Source organism: Lepidochelys olivacea, assembly GCF_965140295.1.
Source record: "Lepidochelys olivacea isolate rLepOli2 genome assembly, chromosome: 4".
NCBI lineage: Eukaryota > Metazoa > Chordata > Testudines > Cheloniidae > Lepidochelys > Lepidochelys olivacea.
The window spans coordinates 95943535-95958810 of record NC_140414.1 but is presented as its reverse complement, the minus strand read 5'-3'; the positions used below and the strand labels follow the sequence as shown (position 1 = coordinate 95958810).

The 15276-nt window shown below is 42.6% G+C and overlaps 1 protein-coding gene across 1 annotated transcript in view; it reads right to left on the bottom strand.

The window, feature by feature from the left end:
- Nucleotides 1–15276, bottom strand: part of CLOCK (clock circadian regulator) — a 92459-nt gene that overhangs the window by 40950 nt on the left and 36233 nt on the right. Inside the window, exons 4-5 of the mRNA XM_084626144.1 lie at nt 11334–11444; nt 6533–6623 (exon numbers count right to left, since the gene is read on the bottom strand). Coding sequence (XP_084482270.1) covers nt 6533–6579 — 47 coding nt within the window. The 5' untranslated portion in view covers nt 6580–6623; nt 11334–11444. The remainder of the gene's footprint in view (nt 1–6532; nt 6624–11333; nt 11445–15276) is intronic.

Here is a 15276-nt window from a genome sequence, read left to right as displayed (position 1 = left end):
CAACACTAAATTCAAATCCCGAATTGGCGCTGCATCCCAGATAGGTGGGAACAATTAATCTAGACCTTTCAGGAACCTGGTCATGATAGGATTAATAAAAACAGCTGTACCATTAATTTGAGAGTGAAACACTGAGACAGTGGCTAGATGCACCCTAATGGAGCTGACAGCTAGACCCAACTGCTTAAGATGCAAGAAGTAGAACAGAATTGTTTGAATGTTAGACTGAGTCAGGAACACATTATAGGAGGTTGCCCAGATGGAGAAGCACTTCCCACTGACCCAGATAAGCAGTTATTGTAGAAGGTTTTCTGCTATTAAGGAGGACATTCTGGACTGTCACTGAGTAGTGTACTCCTGTGCATTTGACCACTGATGAACGAATGTTGTGAGACGCAACACTCAAGGATTTGGGTGCAACACCTACCTATAGTTCTGCTTAGTGGCAACAAGAAGTGACCTCAAGTAACAGTTTGCATAAATCACAATACCATGGCTGCCTTAGCCAGGCTGGAGCTAAAATGATCATTCTGCCTCGACTTGTTTCAGCTTGAGAATGAACCTGGGAATCAGGGGCTCTGGTATATACACACACCAGGTCCTTATCCTATGGAAACAGGAAAACATTTGAGATTGACCCAGCTCTGTGACCTGCTCTGGAACAAAACCAGGGACACTTCCTGTTTTGCCAAGTCGCAAACAGATCTCCATCAGAAAACCCCCTATGCCAAACACCAAAGCTAGAATGGCTGTGTTGCGAGACCATTCATTGTCTAAATTGCACGATCTGCTCAGGTGATCCACCAGGCCATTTTGAATACCTGGCAAGTGAGAGATCCTGAGAGCGACTCAACTCCATATGCATAAATTCCACAGCTCAACCGCCTCCTGGTAGAAGTGGTCTGACTTGGCACCCCCTTGTTTGTCCACATAAAACACTGCTGTGGTGCTCTCGGTGACCCCTTGGACTGCTTCGTGGCCTGTGGATGTCTGGATGAGGAGACCGAGGAAGTAAGAGGCAGAGGTCTCCCTCTCTGAAAACTTTGTTTTCTTTTGGAATGGTCAGCATGATGGAAGGAATATTGCTGTCTAGGCTGGAATTGAAGATGATATTTTGTCCTCTTCATAGCTGGAGTGTAGAGGCCCAAGGGCTTTAAAACTGCTCTACGGTTCTTAGAGTGTGTAAAGCCTCATCTGATGTGGATGAGAACAAAGCACAGCCCTGAAAGAGAAGGGCCTCATTTGTCTGTTGTATGTCTGCAGGCATCCCTGAGGTCTGGAGCCAGGTACAAGGGCGCATAGTCATTCCCATAGCCCTGGCAGCAGAATCCACATCCAAGAAACCCTGCAGAGCTGATTGAGAGACCAGACGACCCACCACAAAACTACTCAAACCTCTAGGATGAAACCTGGCATTTACATTCCATTAATTTTGCCACAGGTGAAATGAAGGAAGGAGTTTTCCACAGTATCTTAAATAGCCTGCATAATTGCATCATTTGTAGGCAGGGCTACCTTTCCTGTCATAGCCAGATGCACAGGGTCAATCAGTTGGTGGGTATTCTCCTTCACAAGCTCCACTTGTATACCAAGAGCTGGCATTCTCCTTTAAGGTACACCTTAAAGGTAATCTGGGACCAGGGAGGACACATCCAGTATCAGGGCTTCATCAGGTGATAAAGATGATGCATGAAGGGGAGGCAAGGGAACATGCTCCCAATGATGGTCCTACAGTATTGGATTAGGCTATGGGTCTGAAGCGGGTTGAGGTAAATCCTATAATTGCGAGTCCGCAGGCTGATGGGTACCAACCGTCACAGGCCTCTTAGTACCATCAGAAAAAGATTCTTTCCTAAGGGATCTGCTTCTGCGAGGTAGTTACAATGTTGATCTAGATACTGGCGAGCATCCAATAAGGTCAACTAGGAGGCTGGTACAGTAATGGGTTCCAGCTGTGTCTGGCCCAACCATCTCAATTCCTGGCTCTACTCTTCTCAAAACAGTTAACAAGAGAAAAGGACCAGGACACCGCTCTGGACTTTTGATAGTATGAGACTCAAAATCCCACCTTGAAGTCTGATGAAGAATCAGAGTATTCCAAGAGCCATGGGGGTGCTGTACTGGGTCTGATCCTCAGCAACAGTTATCTGGACCTATGCCAGGAATGTGACACTGAAGGAAACATAGGTTTCAGAGTAACAGCTGTGTTAGTCTGTATTCGCAAAAAGAAAAGGAGTACTTGTGGCACCTTAGAGACTAACCAATTTATTTGAGCATGAGCTTTCGTGAGCTACAGCTCACTTCATCGGATGCATGTCGTGGAAACTGCAGCAGACTTTATATACACACAGAGAATACGAAACAATACCTCCTCCCACCCCACTGTCCTGCTGGTAATAGCTTATCTAAAGTGATCATCAAGTTGGGCCATTTCCAGCACAAATCCAGGTTTTCTCACCCTCCACCCCCCCACACACAAATTCACTCTCCTGCTGGTAATAGCCCATCCAAAGTGACAACTCTCTGCACAATGTGCATGATAATCAAGTTGGGCCATTTACTGCACAAATCCAGGTTCTCTCACCCCCTCACCCCCCTCCAAAAAACACACACACAAACTCACTCTCCTGCTGGTAACAGCTCATCCAAAGTGACCACTCTCCCTACAATGTGCATGGTAATCAAGGTGGGCCATGTCCAGCACAAATCCAGGCTCTCTCACCCCCCCCCCTTTTTCCCAGGGGCACACACACACACACACACACACACAAACTCACTCTCCTGCTGGCAATAGCTCATCCAAACTGACCACTCTCCAAGTTTAAATCCAAGTTAAACCAGAACGTCTGGGGGGGAAGGGGGGTAGGAAAAAACAAGGGGAAATAGGCTACCTTGCATAATGACTTAGCCACTCCCAGTCTCTATTTAAGCCTAAATTAATAGTATCCAATTTGCAAATGAATGCCAATTCAGCAGTTTCTCGCTGGAGTCTGGATTTGAAGTTTTTTTGTTGGAAGATAGCAACCTTCATGTCTGTGATTGCGTGACCAGAGAGATTGAAGTGTTCTCCGACTGGTTTATGAATGTTATAATTCTTGACATCTGATTTGTGTCCATTTATTCTTTTACGTAGAGACTGTCCAGTTTGACCAATGTACATGGCAGAGGGGCATTGCTGGCACATGATGCCATATATCACATTGGTGGATGTGCAGATGAACGAGCCTCTGATAGTGTGGCTGATGTTATTAGGCCCTGTGATGGTGTCCCCTGAATAGATATGTGGGCACAGTTGGCAACGGGCTTTGTTGCAAGGATAAGTTCCTGGGTTAGTGGCTCTGTTGTGTGGTATGTGGTTGTTGGTGAGTATTTGCTTCAGGTTGCGGGGCTGTCTGTAGGCAAGGACTAGCCTGTCTCCCAAGATTTGTGAGAGTGTTGGGTCATCCTTCAGGATAGGTTGTAGATCCTTAATGATGCGTTGGAGGGGTTTTAGTTGGGGGCTGAAGGTGACGGCTAGTGGCGTTCTGTTATTTTCTTTGTTAGGCCTGTCCTGTAGTAGGTAACTTCTGGGAACTCTTCTGGCTCTATCAATCTGTTTCTTTACTTCCGCAGGTGGGTATTGTAGTTGTAAGAAAGCTTGACAGAGATCTTGTAGGTGTTTGTCTCTGTCTGAGGGGTTGGAGCAAATGCGGTTGTATCGCAGAGCTTGGCTGTAGACGATGGATCGTGTGGTGTGGTCAGGGTGAAAGCTGGAGGCATGTAGGTAGGAATAGCGGTCAGTAGGTTTCCGGTATAGGGTGGTGTTTATGTGACCATTGTTTATTAGCACTGTAGTGTCCAGGAAGTGGATCTCTTGTGTGGACTGGACCAGGCTGAGGTTGATGGTGGGATGGAAGTTGTTGAAATCATGGTGAAATTCCTCAAGGGCTTCTTTTCCATGGGTCCAGATGATGAAGATGTCATCAATATAGCGCAAGTAGAGTAGGGGCTTTAGGGGACGAGAGCTGAGGAAGCATTGTTCTAAATCGGCCATAAAAATGTTGGCATACTGTGGGGCCATGCGGGTACCCACAGCAGTGCCGCTGATCTGAAGGTATACATTGTCCCCAAATGTAAAATAGTTATGGGTAAGGACAAAGTCACAAAGTTCAGCCACCAGGTTAGCCGTGACATTATCAGGGATAGTGTTCTTGACAGATTGTAGTCCATCTTTGTGTGGAATGTTGGTGTAGAGCATGCACATTGTAGGGAGAGTGGTCACTTTGGATGAGCTATTACCAGCAGGAGAGTGAGTTTGTGTGTGTGTTTTTGGAGGGGGGTGAGGGGGTGAGAGAACCTGGATTTGTGCAGGAAATGGCCCAACTTGATTATCATGCACATTGTGTAGAGAGTTGTCACTTTGGATGGGCTATTACCAGCAGGAGAGTGAATTTGTGTGTGGGGGGGTGGAGGGTGAGAAAACCTGGATTTGTGCTGGAAATGGCCCAACTTGATGATCACTTTAGATAAGCTATTACCAGCAGGACAGTGGGGTGGGAAGAGGTATTGTTTCATATTCTCTGTGTGTATATAAAGTCTGCTGCAGTTTCCATGATATGCATCCGATGAAGTGAGCTGTAGCTCACGAAAGCTCATGCTCAAATAAATTGGTTAGTCTCTAAGGTGCCACAAGTACTCCTTTTCTTGAAGGAAACATAGAGGGCTTCCTAGTTGATGGTACCATGTCACAGGGTGGAGCTGGTACCAGAATTGATGAGGCCAAAGACAGTGGTACTGGACCCTTAAGTGATGGACCAACAACAGAGTGCCCCAGAGCTGACAGTCTCAGAACCTGCACCGGTACTGACTGAGGATCTCTGCCCTGAACCAATGGCGACAGTGGTACTGATAGGCATAGCACATCTCTCACCACCAAACAGGCCTCTGGCGTTGTGTGCACTAGCATGGGCTGTTGCCCCATCATGATCAGAGATGTCAGTCTACCTTTGGTACTGGAGTGACCTTCTGTGAAGCAAGCCTGTATCGTGGATTCCAAGGAGTCCAATGCCTCTTTCTTGTGTTTCTTTCACCACAATTGCTCCAACGTCTTCGGCCTCAAAGACAAGAGTCCCAGTGACAGGAATCTCCTGTGGCTCCTATTCCCAGGTAAACCTAAAGGAGCACTCCAAGAAGGAGTCGTTAAAAAGCCTCCCTTGGACAACCAAGGGGGTTCAGACACTGGCCTAAGGGCAGCCTCTATACGTATATAATGAAGGTGTCCCTCTCTCAGCTTCTTTGCCCTGGTCTTTAAACTACTGCAAATGGAGCACCCATCTCTCTTTTGTGGCCATCACCCAAGCACTTGAGGCAGCACAAATAAGGTTCACTGACAGACATGGGTTTTTGGCAATCAAACAAGACTTGAAACCAAGGGATCTTGGCAAGACCCTGAGGCCCACCTGACTGGAAAAAAAAATTTTTTTTACACTAAAACCAGAAATTTTAAAATTAGAAAAGAAAAAAAACAGAGTGATAAAAAGTACCACTAGGTAAGCAGCAAGAAGTTTGTTCGTGAGGAACACAGAACCCTCTGACCACCAACAGTAAGAAGGAACTGAAGGAGAGGTGGGGTAGCTCTACCCTTTATATACCCTCCATTCAAAGCACAAGGAGCTGGGATGCCCCTACAGGTACCACTAAGGAAAACTCTCTGGCACTGGTGCATGGGATGCACACACACCTACAGTGTAATGGATATATGCAAGCACTAGAATTGTATTGTTTGTTACTACTGTATTTTACAGTACCCATAGTTGACAAAAGGAGGAAGGATGTAATGTTATGAAAAGTGTTCTATTACTCTTTCCTTTTCCTTAATAAGCTAGTGCAGGAGAGTCCTGTAGTAGAATTTTCAAAAGTGCCTACGTCCCATTTTCAAGTGACTTTTAAAGCCCAAGTTTCACTGAAAGTCAATGAAACCTAGTTTCTTAAGGGCCCAAGTCACTTTTGAGACTTGGGAAGCTGTCATTTTGGCACTTTTGAAAATTCTACCCCTAGTTTCTGGATAGATGAATTGATTATAAAAAATTGTGTTCTATACACTAGTGGCAAACTTTTTTCATTTTCTAAAAACTTCAAAACTTTAATGTAAAGCATTTTATAACAAAAAGGGGACCACAGATTGCTATGAAAGAACTTTGACCCCAGCTCTTGGATTCAAGTAATTCTGAAACAAGTCCCGAGATCAGTTCCTTCAAGAGAAAAATCCTAAGAACACAACAAATTTCAAAATGCAATTCCAATTAGGCAGCTGCTGCTCCAAATATAAAACATATTTAAATAATATAATTTTAAACAAAAACACATACTGCATCATGTGATGGCTACATAGCTATGTATTCATAACTAAAGTGTAGTTAACAGACCTTAACTTTGCCAAAAATCAAAACCTCATTACGCTTAAGTCTGACGAGTCCTTCTACTCTTAAATAAGAATACATTATCAAAATGTTTTCCTACAAGCCACTTAAAACAAAATCATCTAATAACATACCTGTCTGTAATGGAGCTCATTTTATGGGTCCTTATGGTAAAGAACATAACATGTCACACTTTAGTCTTGTGGTAGACATTTGTACGTCTGCCTGGGTGAGAACAGAAACAAATGGAAATGTAACTTTTGTAGAACATGTTTTTCCCCTCATAGAAAGTATGAAGCTCCTGCTTGCCCCAAAAGGAGTAAGTGCTTCTAACCTTCATTTTCCCTCCACCTCTTCTCTTTATGTCAGTTTTGTATCCCAGATAGCTGAACCTAACCATCTTATTTCACGAGACACAGAGGTTAAGAGGCCATCACTTCTCTATATGCCATGATGAATTAATTTGGGTTAAGCCAGTTTCAACTTTCATTTACCTCTGTATTCAGCAACAGCTTTTTATTCTTTATATAGCCCCATATTTCAAAGAATGTGAATAAATTTGAGGGCATGTGACAAAGTAAACTGTCACAAGGGGAGAAGAAAAAAATAATCCCAAGCAACTGACTCCAATCCTTTCAGAAGCTGCTGGGAGTGGGAGGGTCTGGGGGCCAAATGAGCCAAATCCTGTTCATTCCAGAAAAAGGAGGAGGGGAGAGAACACCCAAGAGGAAAGGGATGCTGAAGGACTGCCAAGGGGAAAACAGTTCCCGAAAGGGGCAGGAGAAAAACTGAAACTGTTTTAGTGGCACTGATGGATGATCTCATCCTATCAAAAGGCATTCATTCTTATCCTCCTGGACCTTTCTGCAGTGTTTGACAGTGTTGACCATGAGATACTGCTGTCTTGCCTGAGAAGTGTAGTAGGACTCCAGGGTAATGTGCTAAAATGGTCTGAGTTCTTCCTGGAAGGATGCACCCAAAGAGTAGTGATGGGAAACCACCTCCACCACGAGTCCCTTCACTTGTGGAGTTCCACAAGGATCAATTCTCTATACAGTCCTTTTCAATATTCATTTGCAACCATTAGGAGAACTGAGGTCAGACAACATGGACTCAGATCCCATCAATACAAAACTGACACACGTCTCTACCTATCCTTCACCACATACGACCACACCAAGATGGCCCAGTGCTTGGATGAGATCAGCTCATGGATGAAAAACAGGTGGCTGAGCAAAACAGAGATGATGCTGGTAGGTAAAGCAAAGTACTTTGAAGAGTTTGCAGCCACCGTGCAGTCTCCCCTTTGGTTGTGGGTTCCCATCTACAATTGGTCAATTCAGTCCGTATTCTAGGATTACTCTTGGATTCCTCGCTGACACTGAGCTCTCACATGGCAGAAAGTATTACACGTGTCTGTTGCTATCTGGTTTGCTAGGAGACTGTGTCCCATCCTGGTGGATGAAGACCTGGCCTTAGTTATTTATGCCTTCATCACTATCAGCTGGACTACAACAATGCAATATAACAGGGCACAAAATCTTCAACACTCAGGAAACTCCTAAGTACAAAAGGCTACAGTGCGTCTCTTCAGCAAGACAGGTTACATGAGCACATCACACCAGTCCTCCACTCTCTACAATGGTGTCCTAATTTCATATCAAGTTCAAGGTCTCAGTCCTTAACTTCAAAGCATCCACGCTTCAGCTCAAAATATCTACAAGACAGTCTCTAAAGCTCCAGGGCGATGACCATGGTTGATAAACATCCCTTCTTTGGCACGAGGGAACTCTCCACAATAAGAGTACACTTAATCTGTGCATGAGAAAGAATCTTCTCTGGGTGTGGTTTGAGACTGTGGAATGAACTCCTCCAGGAACTAACCATGACAAACCTCACCAATTTTCTCTCCACATGCAATGCCAATTTCTTTCACCTTGCTTTCTCTAAAATAAACACATAGCAACAGATATATCTATTTAACAAATTAAAAAAATCCTACCAAAATAATACACTCCATTACACACGCTTCTCCCTCTGGGGAGAGGATGAGAGAAAAAACAAATGTGAGAGATGCATAGTCTCACTGCTTAATGCACTACTGGAAGGTGCTCAGATACTACAGTGATCAGCATGGCATAAAAACCTATACAGAACAGAACAGAGACACAATCACCTTTGGAAAAATGGTGCTGAATTTGGGGAGAATTTGGCACCAACTGGTGCCTGCCCCAACTGAAAACCTTGAACTTGCCTGAGAGGTAAGAGAACTTATGGCGAAGTGAGTCTAAAGCAGTGGTTCTTAACCTGGGGTGCATGCACCCTGGGGGTACGAGATGCCCTTTCTAAGGGTGCAAGACATGCCAGATTTTTTTAGAAGGTAAATCATTGAAAACACAAATTAAGCACAGGCACGTAAGTACAACTACTTTGTTTCATCAAACCTATGTATTTATTAACATTATACATTTAACGATTACTGTAATATACAAGCAAAAAATATATATAGATTTAAAGAACTGACCTACTTCAACGATTTTTGATAAGGGGTGTGAGAACATATTTTGAGAACCAAAGGGGTGCAGACTGCAGTAAAGGTTAAGAACCACTGGTCTAAATATTTTGGGTGCAGATGATTAAGGCTACAATTTTGTCACACAAATTTTTAGTCCATTTTGTGTCAGATGTGTGGGGGGGGGCGGGGGGGGGGAACATAGCCACAGAAAGCTCATGGCCCACAGAAGGGCATGGAGAGCACGCCCGCCTCAATGAGGAAGGGCTGGAAAGTGAATCTACCCCAGCAAGGAGGGGAGGCATGGGTGTTGGGGGGAAACTGGAAAGTGAGCCCATCCTTCACCGGTGGCTCCAGTCCTGCAAGTCTGGGCTTGGCTCCCCACACCAAGCATTGTGACCCCATGCACTAGGGAATGGGGCCACTCAGGTTTGATGCATTCTCCCCTCCGTCTCAATCTACAGAGGGACAGACATGCCAAAACCGAGTGGCATTGCGACCCTGTATACTAGGTTGCAACACCAAATAAATTTGGCTCATCTGCCCTTCCATCATGCTACAAAGGGGCTGATGCACCAAACCTAAGTGGTGCTGCAATCACATGGGCCAGGTTCCAAAGCCAATCAAATCTGGCCTCTCTGCCCCTCCATCATGCCACAGAGGGGTAAATGCACCAAAACTTAAGTGGCATTGCAACCCCATGCTCTAGCTGGCCACACCAGTCAAATTTGGCCTGTCTGCTCCTCTGTCATGCCACAGATGAGTGGACATGCCAAACCTGAGTGCTACTCTGACCACATGGGTCAGCTCACTATGCCAATTGAATTTAGTCCATCTGCCCCTCCATCTTCATCTATGGAGAAGCAGATGCACTAAACCTGAGTGATGGTGCAAACATGTGACCAGAGCAGGGATCCTGACCCACAAGAACCAGCACTGATGGGGGTCACAGACTTAAATAAAATTCACAATTTACCTTGAAATCTGTGGCCTCCATGCTAAAATCATAGCCTTAATGATTCACAGATTCTCAGGTCAGAAGGACCATTGTAATCATCTAGTTTGACCTCCTGTATAACACAAGCCACAGAACTTCCCCAAAATAATTCCTGGAGCAGATCTTTTAGAAAAACATCCAATCTTTATTTAAAAATAGTCAGTGATGGACCCTTGGTAAATTGCCCAAATGGTTAATTACTCTCACTGTTAAAAACAAATGCCTTATGAATTTGTCTAGCTTCAACTTCCAGCCATCACATCGTGTTATACCTTTCTCTTGCTCCCCATATACGTACTTATAGACTGTAATCAAGCCATCCCTTAACATTCTCTTCATTAAACTAAATAGACTCAAGGAGTTCAATCTGTCATGATGAGGCAGGAGTGGTCAAACTTAGGGACCCTCCGAGGCACATACAACAATCTTCAGAAGTTTGAAAGCCACGCCCTGGCAGCTGTGCCCCACAGGGCTGAAGTTCCAAGACCCGCCCCCCCACACCACTGGGCAGAAACCAGAGGCGATGCATGGGGGGCACATGAGGTCACATCCCCTCCCGATTTTTACATTATTATTATAAACTGGTTGATATTATTCTGTCTCACTACATGTCGTTCACATCTGATGCAAGCTACTTCCAGAGTTTAATGACATGAGATAAATGTAGTGTTCAAAGAGACAGAACTAATATCCTTAGGCCTTCACTTGACAAAAGCTGGAAAATTGTAAATATATTTTCCTTTAGCTTGTCCACTGCATGTGCTAGTAACAATCGCAAAATTAGTCTTCAAAACAAATCTGGTATTCAACATTTACTATATGCATCAAAGATCTATTAATTTTTAGAATATCAAATTATATAACATTCCATTAATTTTCAAAAGAAACAAATGCAAGAATAGCAAAGCAGAAAAGGACTTCACCTGGAACAAGACTGACCTTTTCAATAAACAGAATCAGAAGTCAGAATCACTATTTCCATAACAGCAAAGTACATTTAATATTGTTAGATTACCAATTTCACCTTACTGAGTGTGCCCAGTTTTTATGTCAAAATTAGCAGCATAAGTACGGTACCGAAATTCCAAGTACACAAAAGCCACAGAAAAAACAATAGACATTTGCTTCTCTCTTTAAGGCCTGCTCCTGCTCCCTCTAAGTCCAGTTTTGCAAGGTGCTGAGCACCCTCAATTCTTATTGAATTGTATGGGCCTGAACCAAAGCCCATTGAAATCAATGAAGAGACTCCCATTGACTTTAATGGGCTTTAGCTCAAGCCCTATGCGACTGAGGGCTCTATACCTTTTTGGAACCAAGTCCATTAACTTCCTTGACAACAGGAACAGATCCCTAATATAGTTAATAAGAAATCACAGGATCCAAATTACAACACTGTAGCTCATAATTACAGCAACACTTTCTTTACCTCTTATACTTTTTGGGATGTTAAACCGTGATATTTAGGATAAACACTGATCCTTCAGATGAATGTGGGTTTAAATATATCCTCTTCTACAGAGGGGCATCAAACTCTGCACTGTAAAGAATCAAAAAGGAAAAAAGTTAGAACAACTGGAAATGACTGGAATTCTGCAGGTCACCAGTATTCAAATGCAATATTTATAGCCATCATTTATTCCGATTACTAGTAAAGTACTATTATGATATATCATTTATAAATGTAACGTTCTGCCTGATGAATTACAGAAATATCACAAAAAGAAAAGGAGTACTTCTCAATGTGTCAAAAACAGAAGTGCTTCTCTTCAGCAAGAGGATTACTCTGAAACTTTGTCTGGCTTGACTAAGACCTCCTATTTACCTCTATTTGTAATCGTGGTGTCATCCTTGACTCAAACCTTCCATCTCCCACATCGCCTAAGTCTCTAAATCTCCCTATTGTTAATCCTGAAGCAGCATTTGTCTATACCACTCCCTCAACTCCTTCTCTACTGTTTTTTATTCATGTCTACATCCCTTTTCCTACTGATTACCTCAGTTCGTCTCTGGTTTCATCAAATCACTGTTCTCGAGACTCCACAATGTTCAGAATGCTGCTCACTCACTCACAGAGAAACGCAGCTACATCACTCCTGCTACCTCAATCACAGCCACTGGCTCCCCCTTTTCTTTTCAAAATAAAGTCTAATATTACTTTCTTTTTAAGTACTTATTCCAAACCTACCTCCTAGATCTAGTCTCTACTCCCTTTCATGCTCCCCTTTTCTAATCTAGCAATCACCACCTTTCAGTCTCTCCATACAATCATTTTTGGTTTTAATGCATTCTCTTCTACAGTTCCCATTGTCTAAAACAGCACTCAATGCCACTTTGCATCACTTTTCAAAGTTATCTAAACACACATCTCTCCTCCCTTGCCATACTATATTTCTCCCTGCCTCAGCTATTGGCCATACTGACAGAATGTTTTGATTTCTTCACTATACAATGAATGGTTTACCACTGTTTTCTGTCACTTTCACTCCAGTGCCTTATATTTAATGTTATAATGTATTCTGGGTTATAAGAAAAAAGTTCATTTTCTCTAAAGCGAGAAGTACTGAACTTGTATTTTTTGCTAAAGGTTTAAGAGTTATTATTCTTAGGAAAGTAAAATGTACAAGTAGTATGTTTTAGTTTAATTAAAAAGGTAATGATTGCTCCTCTCCCTGTTTCTACTGGAAGTGTTTAACTGGTTAAAAAAAACACTGGTAAAAAAAACATGAAATTAAAGCAGAGCAGAGCGTTCTGCCAAAAGAAGAAAAACAACTACACAGCATGACTCAGTGAACCCGCTCATTCTTCTCTGGCCTAATAACCTGCTGGCCCATTGACCTACTTTTTTTGGTAAGGTGGTTAAACCCTCATCTCACATTTAGACAGTTTTGTTCAGTTTGACAAGTATAAACATTAACAGTTACAAAGAGACTTGTTGAAATCTAGATTACAGAGACTGTAATATGAAGCCTATGTTTTTAAACTGTTCAGAGCAGGCGGGCTTTGCCAACCCTTCCACAAGTTGTGACAGCTCTAATGAGGAAAATTTTACAGCTCTACAAGCTGCACATGCAGGACATCTACTGCAGAGAATACACGGAGGTTAAACAGTACAGAGCTACATTTCACAATGTCTAAAAAGAGTATAATAAAAAGGAAGTTAAAGGAACATTGAAGAGGGAATTTGGAGAAAGGAGGAAAAAAACTTTTGACTATTTCATAAGTGATAACTGAACATATGCAAGTTTAAATGAAAGTAAGAAAAAAGCTAAATACAGTGGAAAAGCTTTTTGAAAATAAAACCACATAGCTCTCGTAAGTAGAAAATAGCATGCACGTAAAAGCTTGCAGAAAGGTCTGGATGCCTACACATAAGTATTGCCAGGTCACAATGTTCACAGGTCATGACAGTCTCCAAAAACCATCAGATTTTTAAAACATATTAGGTTATTTTATTTGCCTTCTAGATTCTAAGCCTTTAGAGTATATTCAAGCAACATTTTCAAACTTTTCTCTGCAATCGTAAGGGATAGAAACTTATTTTTTTAATTAAAGCTGAGATTCTCATGCAATCTCCTGATTCCAGCAGCTGGGGCTTTAAGAAAAACAACACTGAAACTTGCAGTAAAATCATGAGAGTTGGCAACACTATAACATTTCTACCTCATGCTGACCTGCAGAGCAAAGGTAGACAGTGAGTGACGAGGGGTACATCTACACGGCTGTTGGAAGCGTGCCTCCCAGCCTGGACAGACAGACACATGCCAACTCTGCTTGAGCTAACACATTAAAAATAGCAGTGTCAACATTGTGGCATGGATGGTGGCACAGGCTAGCCACCATAGTATGGACCCAGAGCATTGGATGGATTTGTACTTTGGCAACTAGCCTGAGCTGCCACCTGTGTCACAATGTTGATGCTGCTATTTTTAACGAGCTAGTATGTGTCTGTTTATCCGGGCTCAGAGGCATGCTCCCAACTGCAGCACAGACATACCTGGGTGGCCAAAAGAAATGAGATATTGAGTCTTTAAAGCACTTACAGAGTCACCAGCATTACTGCCCAAGATAATAATGAAAGTTTATACGACATGAGTGTGGGGCAGATATCTATATGGAAAGTATTAGCAACCACAGGAGAGTTCTACCTCCACAACTGGTACTAACATTGGTACCACTGATTCACAGAAGTGAGTTCAAAGATGGAACAAGGTCTGCAGGTTGAGCTATCATCTCACTCCTAGCACCAGTCCCTTCAGGACAGAACTGAGAAACTGCTGAAGCAGTGTAGGGAAGCTTGCATTGCCTCTACCTGCCCTATATATCTGTTGTGTGGACAAAGAACTTAAGTCTCCAGGGCAGTCAATTGAGTATTTTTCCTATATCACTAAATTCACTAAATACTTTAAAGAGGCAGTGAATTTTTAATCTTATTTTGTAAACAATATTATATACAGAGACTGATTTTACAAACAACTTCTTCATAAATTCCATAGATTTTAAGACCAGAAGGGAAAACAATTATAATCACCTAGTCTTATATAACATTAGGCCAAAGAATTACACCCAGGAAAGATCACAGAAAACAGAATTTAGTTTTCTGACAGAATCTGCACGTCTCCCAGTTTTCCAACTTGTTAGGTTTAGTAAGTATTTCTGAACACAGGGGCAGATCATTAATATTTTAGTACTTAACGGTCTCTGTGCCACAATCCTAATACGATCAAGGAATTGACTAATGATCTAATAGGACTTTTTTACTGCTAATCCTCCATGATTTTTAAAAAATCAAAACTGTTCTCAAGAACAATACTCTGCAGTTACACAATACCTCCTGATCTAACCATTACAACACAAACACTATTTACAACAGGAACGCTAGGGATGTTTATGTATTTTTGGGTACTACTGGTGAGCAAAAAGCTGCTTTTTAATTTGTATCAGTGGCATAGCTGCGCCATTGCTGTGGCGTCTCATGAAGATGCTCTGTGCTGACAGGGCAGAAGTCTCCCGTTGGCATAATAAAACTACCTCCGTGAGCAGCGGTATCTATATCGGCGGGAGAAGCGCTCCCTCTGACATAGTACTGTTCACGCTGGTGCTTATGTTGGCGTAACTTATGTCGCTCAGGGGGGTGGTTTATTCATGCCCTGAGCAACATAAATTATGCTGACATAAACTGTAGTATAGACATAGCCACAGTCTTCTAGTCCTGAATCCCCTCATTCACTCCTCCCTCACTAATATTCAACCTGAGTTTTACTTAGCTCAATTTCACCCTGTTATTCCTTGCTGCATGTTAAACATTTCCTCTCCCCCTTTGGTGCTTACACATTTAGAATACCTGAAAATGTTTACATCATTTTGTTAAT